General features: G+C 40.9%; 2 protein-coding genes across 3 annotated transcripts in view; one reads left to right on the top strand and one right to left on the bottom strand.

Annotated features, from left to right (window-relative positions):
• LOC118427603 (pleckstrin homology domain-containing family B member 2-like) overlaps positions 1-3,482 on the top strand; it is a 5,280-nt gene extending 1,798 nt beyond the window's left edge. Inside the window, exons 3-5 of one of the 2 annotated variants that reach the window (XM_035837468.1) lie at positions 505-800; positions 1,149-1,308; positions 1,855-3,482. In XM_035837468.1, the coding sequence (XP_035693361.1) occupies positions 505-800; positions 1,149-1,308; positions 1,855-1,997 (599 nt within the window). In that variant the 3' untranslated portion in view covers positions 1,998-3,482. Of the gene's footprint in view, positions 1-504; positions 801-1,145; positions 1,309-1,854 lie in introns of both variants that reach the window. The other variant, XM_035837467.1, reaches the window with a different exon arrangement.
• Positions 3,483-3,769: 287 nt separating this feature from the next.
• Positions 3,770-8,769, bottom strand: LOC118427571. Its single transcript, XM_035837417.1, has 4 exons — positions 8,707-8,769; positions 4,962-7,676; positions 4,691-4,757; positions 3,770-4,403 (listed from the first exon to the last, which is right to left on the bottom strand). Exons 2-4 carry the CDS (start codon positions 7,236-7,238, stop codon positions 4,126-4,128), a joined length of 2,622 nt encoding a protein of 873 aa, XP_035693310.1. The 5' UTR covers positions 7,239-7,676; positions 8,707-8,769; the 3' UTR covers positions 3,770-4,125.
• Positions 8,770-8,775: the final 6 nt, after the last annotated feature.

Genomic DNA, 8,775 nt, shown 5'->3' with positions numbered 1-8,775 from the left:
TCCTCTGTGTCATTAAATAAATACACCACTACTTTCCCATAACATTTATAACCATTACTCTCAAATACAGCCGACTATAAACATACATACCATCCACAACAAAGCACTAAATGTTTCATGGAGGCATGAGGTCCCTGAACTCTAGTTTTTTTGATAAGTTTGTCATGCTCGAGATGTGGCTCTCTTCAAATGCGGGACCTCCATTTATCGTCCTATCCGAGGGATGTCCCATACCGAAGTTAGGACCTCATTTTCATCAAAGTGAAGTGAGGAAGTGCCTTTCCAATATCACAGCATCAAATCACATCAGGTTCTGGGCCAAGCACCCCTACCACTGTGTCAGTGATGTCACACTGACTTGAAATCACTTATTTTCAATGCAGTTTGCAAAGATTTAGCTGCTATGGTGCCATATGAATCATTGTCTCCTAGTCCTATGTTTTTTATCTTTTAAAACTTACCATAGATGTAGTTCCTTACTACTTTTGTTCATGCACCTTGCAGCCACTGTGCTGAAGAGATGGAAGCGTGAGTTCTTCGTCCTGTATGTCGATGGCCAGCTGGCCCACTATGAAGATGAGAGAAAACTAGAGGTCAAAGGAATGATCAGCATGAGAAAAGAATGTCTGGGCATCAAACTGGGCGGCATGGTGAACGATGTAACCGTGCCAGACGGGAGATCGAGGGACGCGCTGCTCGCCATCGTGACGAGAACCACCGCCATGTTTGTGTGTGCGGACAACGCTGACGATGCCGCTGTGTGGAAGTTTGCTCTTGAGGAGGCAAAGATTGTTGAAAACGTAAGGTTCTTGATACTGTGAAATTGATGTTTTTTATGTGTCAAAATCCATGATAGTAGACGAAGGTTAGAATTCCCTGAGGGCAAATCAAACAATCCAAAGAATAGAAGATGTTATGTTGTGGATTCATGCATTTATTTGTTTTACTAGTAGATCACAGCTCAGGTTCGTTCCGTTTTTCAGGTGTCCCCAGATACATAACAAGACTTAAAATGAATCATAGATTCAATAGATATATACATTCATGTATAACTTATATTATAAGTCATGTAGATTCGCATTCATATGGTCAAGTAGACTGTTCGATTATTTGAACATCAGATTTTTATTCTTTGTATTTTCCAGCAGGATTCCAGACCGTCCAGTGCTCCCCCACCTTACACAGAGATGGTGTATGATGATGGCATGGGTGGACAGCCACTCTATGGTGGACAGCCACTCTATAACCCACCTCCATATGCATACGCACAACCTGGACAAGTCTATCTCATAGAGAATGGTCAATACAGTAAGTTCTTGAAATCTTTTTATACTTGCATAGGTAGAGATAGGCCATTATGCAAGATTTTATTTCAAAGTTATCTTTTACAGAGGTGCCTAAGCATTTGCACGAATCTTATAAAATTCGTATGAATCTTATGCGTTACACAGGAATTACTATGCAAAAACACACGAATCTTATGAAAATCGCACAAATCACTTTGCGACAATGTACAAACCTTATGTGATATGCACAAATCACTATACAACACAAATCTTATGTGATTCGCACAAACCTTTTGCAAACCGGTGTGTCACATAAGGTTTGTATGTGTCACATAGTAATTTGTGCATATCACATAAGCATAAAGGTTTGTCTTTGTAAAGTGATTTGCAGGTATCACATAAGGAATTTCAGGTTTCTGCAAATGTTTAGGCGCCTGTTTTGGTATTCTCCTTGTTAACTTGTAGAATATATGTTGTGGAATATTCAGCATCTTCGGGATACGTTTTAGTAAGTTTACTTTTCAGACTGTGCGTTATATGTATATAATCTTATCCCTACCTTTAACAGTGTACACACAGCCCAATGGTCAGACGATCATCATCGACGAGCGCCGGCGTCACCGTGACGACGGTACAAACATGGCCATGGGGATGTTGGCAGGCGCTGCCGTCGGCTCTCTCATGTTCGCTCCCTTGTGTTGGTGGTGGTGAAGGCACATCTAACCTGATTGGCTCATCACTAACTATGTCTTACTCCTGATTGGTTAAAGAGTCAATGTCCTGACTAGCTAGTTGTAAGGTTTGGCATGATTGGTTGACTACTGGAGAAGTTTGTGCTATCACTGTTGATTGGTGGATAACACATCTATTCCAACACAGCCTTTGTAACAGGATATGTGATTGGTTCACATCATATATAGGTCTATATACATAAGAATACAAATTATGACAAAATCTCTATCTGTAAATAAGAGGCTCCAAATATATATATACTACTGGCTGAAATTTATGATAGATATATTGATATGTCAAATGCTTGCCATAAGTTTTGTTTTCTGCAAGTTATGCATACTTATTTTACCTTTCTGTCTAATGCTTTACCTGACTGTTTATTTTCAGACTATCCATGGCCATTGTGTGTTGTGCAGTAGCACACATTACCAGTCGCTTGCTTCTGCTAGTATTCACTTCAACATTTATTAGCAGTCACCAGAAATATTGCATTCTTTCAATCACTACATTTCAAATCTTTACTTTTTATCAGCTACAGTGAGCTAAAACCAATAGGAAATATCAAAGCACTTGTCGCCCTCAACCTGACGCTATCAAATGCTCTCTAGACTCTAGCTCTACAAGGCAGAAAAATTTCCTATTCCAAGTACTCAAGATGGTAGAACTGTTAACATGTTAAACAATCATGTTCAAAATACAGTTGTACATTGTCATTGCAGCTCTTTTTGATTGTAGATAGTACAATGTGTACTTCTCTGCAAGGCTTTGTATTTCAAAAGTAAAAGTATGTAGATGCCTTTTAGATGCATTTCAGCAGTAAGCAAAAATGGGTTACGTTATGTCAAATTTTATCTGTCAGAAATAAGAACACCATAGTTACTCTTGTAAGTAAAGGGTGAAAAATGTATTTGTAAATAGACAAAGTAGGCATTACACATAAGCTTGCTTTGTTGCTTAATACAGTATTATATGCATGTGGAAATAGGTCCAGGGTAATGTGGGAATAAGGGGTAAAACTTCCGCTCAGAGTTTATTGACGTGATTTTGGTTTATCTTCAATGCTCACAATTTGATTGTTTAGTAAAACACTGTGGGTAGGGAATTAAAACATTCAACTTATACAGTTGAATCATACAGAAATGTCTTACAGTACCTGTTGTTGGAATTCTAGGAGAATAATACTTGTTGCTTTCAAGCTCATTCCATTGTATTATATGCTATCATGTATGTACAAAATATTGATTGAGAGTTAAAGAGCAAGCTAGCAATATACTTGAAAAATATCATATAAATGAAAAGAAAAATGAAGAATGAAAACACAAAAATATGTCAGTACCCTTGTTCAATCACAGCTGCATGTACAGATGTTAGTGCATGACTTTACAGGGGAGAAATGTTGCATGCATTTTACTAGTAATCCTTGGTGTGAAAAGTTAAGTATCAACACCAAGTCTTTCCTTTCTAGAAATATGAATTCTACTTGGGAGCTGTCTTAACATTAAGTATTTTATCCAGACAATAAATGGGTTTGATTTTGTCGTAAGAATGTGAGCTAGTAGTCTAGTAGAATACATGTATTTCGAAATGGTTTGATACAAAATATAGGCTAAGGCATCAGATGATGCGTTGATATGTGGTTAACACCAACCACGAAATGATGTGATATCAATGTTACAATGCATAATGTAAGTTATGGCATGGCACAAGCTGGAAAACACTTTAATGACGCAGTGCATTAAAGCTTTTACATGGTGAAATATATTTCGTGAGTCTCATGTTTGTGGTAGTTCATTTAGCAAGCTTTACACACTTCCTAAATGCAGATGCTGTGACATATGAAACCTTAAGTTAAAGTTTTTTCAATCCATTACATGCTGAAAGTGTTGGTCACAAATAACTAATATACTAAGTCTGTGTATTCTGGGCTGATCTAAAATATGAAGCTCATAGTCATACATTGCTCTATATTATGAAAACATCCTGAAATTTGTTCCAGTGAAGAAACAGCCACCAATTGAATTAAATTAAAACTGACAAGCTGCTACTTGTAGACATTGTTTTTGCAAGGTTTTGAAATATCTGGAATTTTGTGGATGGTCCCAAGCTCTCATTCCTCCAGAAGATTGGCTACATGATTTTGATTTGTCGTCAGAAGTGCACGTTTGAAGAAGTGAAATGCCGCATCACTCCTGCGGGGTAGATAGTCCAACACCATCCCAACACGGCCGCGAGTTGTTTGCTGGCCGCGAATCTCCTCAGCATATCTGGTACTTATGACGTCATCTTGGACAAGGCAGTTGATGACATCATCTGGGTCGACGTTACGCAGCAGCTGCAGCCGGTTCTTGGTGAGAAGTTTGCAGTGTGGCTCCGTCATTTCGACACCTGTAGGATCAGTCATTGAGCATGTATAACCAAACCCAAATATTCAATGGGTCTACTAATATTCAATACGTGCACTAAGGATCACTAAGATATGTCAGAAGATGGCCATGTAGATGTAGCCTGGGTGAAATTCGAGTTGCTTCCAGGTTCCCGTACTCGTTCTCTTAGGGTAGGGAGTGTAAGAGCCCTGGAAGGGAGTGAAATTGAATCTCGCCTAATGTAGGTGGTTAAATCTGATGACAAGAGCATTCATGACAATGCCAAGGGAATAACTTGAATGTACTTACTGCGGCCACGTTCAATATCTGCCTGACTGACCGATTTGCTGTCTTCTATCACTCGAATGGTGTCCGGCTATTGGGAGAAAACAAGAAATGGTCACTACACTTTTCCTGCTTGCGTGTGTCATAGTAAGCAATGCGTGTATTGTGTTTGCTTTTTTGAACGATATTAAAGCATGTAACAATCATGTATGTGCAAATCTGTATATCGTCGGTTTGTCCTGAACAAGCAAATATCATTGAAGATTGAAGTCTGGTAGTAAGGAGTACTACTTACCCAACGTCGAAAGTCAACTTCGTGCACCTGCCTCTCACACAGCAATCTTGTCACGCCATCTGATGGGAAGTCTTCCTCGTGTGTTGAGATGTTCAGTATGTGCCGTGGGTGCTCCCTCTGGTCTGGTTGGTCATCAGAACTTTTCACACGTATACACGCCTCACACTGTATCCCAAACGTGTAGCTCACGTAGGGAAAGTCTCTGTCACAGATGTCCTTGATGTCACGGTGTATGCGGCACAGGAGTTCACGAACCCCCGACTCTGGTGCTCTGCCAATGGTGACCTGTACCAAGTTCTGGTCATCTGAGGGTGAGCGGAGTTCAATTTTATAGTAGAAGTCGTTGGACTGATAGAACCTCCCTGCATCGCTGTACACGTTTCGTCTGTTCAACATGTCGTGAGATCGCTGAGAAATGTACAAGCACCTGGCCAAAAGACGGATGAATATGGCATCTGGATTGAACTCTTTGAAGTTAAAGAAGAAACAGACATCTGTCCCCCTGTTCTGCCAAAACGGCAACCATGCTTTGTCATCGTCTTCTGGATCCGAGCTTAAGATATCTTCTTCAGCCTCAACGACTTTGCGTTTTCGGTCGAGTCGTCCGAGCTTGAGTGGAATAATGTAATGTACAGAATAGGTTATGTCTTCTTCTTTAGGTAAGCACAGAATGGGACAAATGATATCATACTGCCTAAGAATGGTAATCACCTCTTCGCAAGGGGCGTTGAGATTCTTGCAAAGCTTTTCCATGAGTTTCAGGGGCACCAAGGCGCCATCTTGAACTGGCATCCTGAGCAGGTTGGTAAGTAGATCAACTACAAGTTGTGGGTCAAAAACCACGAACCCTTCCATGAGCTTGATTTCCCCAACTCGGTTATAAAAATCTAGCATCAGATCAAAATCGTCTTTTTCGTCTGGTTTGAAAATGCCCTCTTTTTGCATCATGCTCCAAACTGCTTCCGTTGAAGAAGTGCAGTTCTTAGGGTAGTCCTTCCTACCTCTGCGCCCTTTCCTTCTGTTTGTTAGGTCGTAAAAGTTCAACCACCTGAGGGGAATTTCATGTCTGACGTGCTCCGCTCTATTCACTTCATACAACAATGTTTCCCGGAGGCGGAGCCCTTCCAAATCGTTTTTGATTTGTGCCGAATTTTCGACACAAAACACAAATGTGTGGTGTGTGCTATTGTCGAACACATTAACCATATTCAACACTATCATCTCAACAAGTCGAGGGTACTGACCAAGTTTCTTTGTTATTCTTTTTGTGATTTGTTTTCTTCTTTTGCGTTGCACTAGATCTCTGTGGGTACCCACAAGAAATACTTTGCATTCTGGGTTTTTCGCATGGGCGGCGATTGAATGTAGCCAGAATGTCAAACGTCGCATATGATAACTTTCATTTTGTGCAAATTTAGCCAGACTGAAGACCACCAAAAAGATAGCGTGGCTAGAAATGAATAGAGGGTGAGTGGCATAGTATAGGCGGTCTCCTGCAAAATCTAACAGCAGCATTTTCTTTGGTAGATCATCCTTGGACCTGTACTGAGAAATAGTTGTCCCGACGAATCTGTAAGGATATTTCGTCTGCCTCATTCTAAATTCTACCTCAAAGTAGATGATAAGTCCCAGATATATGGAAGCAAAGCTGACATTGACAAAATCAAAGACGAAATTTAAACTTATCAACTTTCCAAAAAATATTGCCAAAATAAATCCAGCCACATCAATAAGTACTTTGTTCTTGCGTACATATTCAGAGTAATATTTTCTGGACAGAAGGCGCTCAAAGTCCATACCCATTACCAGGGACATGGCAAATACTAAGCCAGAGATACCATTTGTTGCAAAACTTAGAGAAACATATTCACTAATAAGGATTCCAGCGATAGGTACGACGAAAGCAATCATCTTGAAAAATGGTGATTTCAGCCGTGACGAAATCAACATTCCTATAATGAAGCACATGGATTCAAAGATTGATTCATAGAACACTGGCCTTCTAAATTTCAGTGTATCCACCGTGGATATTTGCATACAACACAAAGCTAACGCCATCCCTATACCCATCCCAAGCCCCAAACAAGCTCCTAGCACTGAGAACCATGCAGCAGCGAGCAAGCCTACGCCAATAACACCAAGACTTGAATCAGGCAAAGGCACACATGTGTGAAAATATCTGATGAATGTGGCTACAATGACAGCACCCGTACCTATAGAGAACCCCCTAAAGTGAACCTGTTTGAATAAGATAATCCAGAAGAAAACAATAGACATCAACAAGATGGGACCAAACTTATCAAAATACAGAGAAGAGAAAGAAAGGGGAAGGAATAAGGCAATCAATAACCTAACGTAGAAAGACCACTTTGAAGTCGAAGAGGTTTCTTTCTCGTTCTCCTTCTCATGATTTGTGCTATCTGCATATGGCTGTTGAGATATACCCTCCTCATTGACATGTATGGCCGTGTATAAGGCGGATCCCTTTTGGAATTCATTATGCTCCGTTTCTTTCACCTCAGCCCAGTGTTGATCCACCTCTTCGGTTTGTACCAACTCACGCTCGATGCCTACCGTGCTGGTCTCCTCTGGATCAAACCCGCTTTCTGACAGGTGGCGCTTTAGACTGGTTTTCCCGGCACGTTTGTCACCGAGGAACAGGACGTTGGTTCTGTTGGCAGGAAGGCGGCCCTTTGTACCGGACTCTGTATAAACCTATATCGTTGCACAGTAGAGGATGGAATTAGGACTGATAAGAGTGATCAGCGATTGATGTGTTTAAGTTAAACGGCTTGTTACTGATAGGTATGGAGGTACGAGGGGCGTGCAATAAGTAATGGCCCTGACCCATTTCCCATAGCAGGAGATTAATGAAACTTGGCACAGTTATTAGTCTTTCTCTTCATAGGAATCACCCAGAGTTATGCATTTCTCCCATCGTTTGATGCAGCTCTGGACACCGATTTTGTAGGACACCCCAGGTTGGTCCTCCAACAGATGCCTCATCAATGGCACAAGAGGGACGACCAGGTCTGGGAGCTGTTTCCACAGACTTCCGGCCACGTTTGAATTCAGGATGCCAGCGTTTTACAAGGTCATATGATGTGGCATCATCACCATAAGTTTCATTTATTTCATCAAAAGTCTTCTTTGGTGTGCGTCCTTTCAAATACAAAAACCGGATCACTGCGCGACACTCAACTGGTTCCATTTCACACCTGGTCCATTTCGCACCTGACTAAGTTCAAACACCAGTAAATCAGAAACCACAATTAGTTCAGAGCTGTCTTTTGCAACATAACTCATAGAGATATGAATCATTACACATACAAAATTTCATTTAGATCAGACGACTGAAAGTGGGTCAGGGCCATTACTTATTGCACGCCCCTCGTACATGTATACCTTTGATTATAGCCCGTCCCCTGAATAACTGAATCCCCAACCTTGAAGCAAATATGAAAGCTGTCACATCCACCTATTCATTCACAGTTCTCTACCATACGGTTGTATAACCTGTGTATCCCATGAGCGGCATTGGGGTTCGGTGTACTTTAATACTATGAAAGCACACCGAACACCATAGCCCCATTGTTTACACTATTGAATTATATGGCCTCCAACCAAAACTCCTCCCTTCATGAATAATAACGGTACGTTCTTTGCCAGTTGACTATAATATTCATGTGAATCAATTAGCTGGCATCTCAAATTCAAACATGTACTACCAGTCAGGTGAGCGAACCTTTTTCACTTCTTCACTCTCGGCCAGCACAACAGGCGTCACAAGCTTAAGGTCGTACAAGGCTTGATT

Source organism: Branchiostoma floridae, chromosome 12, assembly GCF_000003815.2.
Source record: "Branchiostoma floridae strain S238N-H82 chromosome 12, Bfl_VNyyK, whole genome shotgun sequence".
Taxonomy (NCBI): Eukaryota; Metazoa; Chordata; class Leptocardii; order Amphioxiformes; family Branchiostomatidae; genus Branchiostoma; species Branchiostoma floridae.
Note: the sequence above shows the minus strand (reverse complement) of the source record. Positions and strands in the feature narration are given on the sequence as shown.

Coding starts and splice junctions, on each gene's coding strand:
- LOC118427571 (XM_035837417.1), bottom strand. CDS start 7,238: ATGTCTATTGTTTTCTTCTGGATTATCTTATTCAAACAGGTTCACTTT. Junction 4,758..4,961: donor AAGTTGACTTTCGACGTTGG/GTAAGTAGTACT, acceptor TTCTCCCAATAG/CCGGACACCATTCGAGTGAT. Junction 4,404..4,690: donor AGATATTGAACGTGGCCGCA/GTAAGTACATTC, acceptor CTGATCCTACAG/GTGTCGAAATGACGGAGCCA.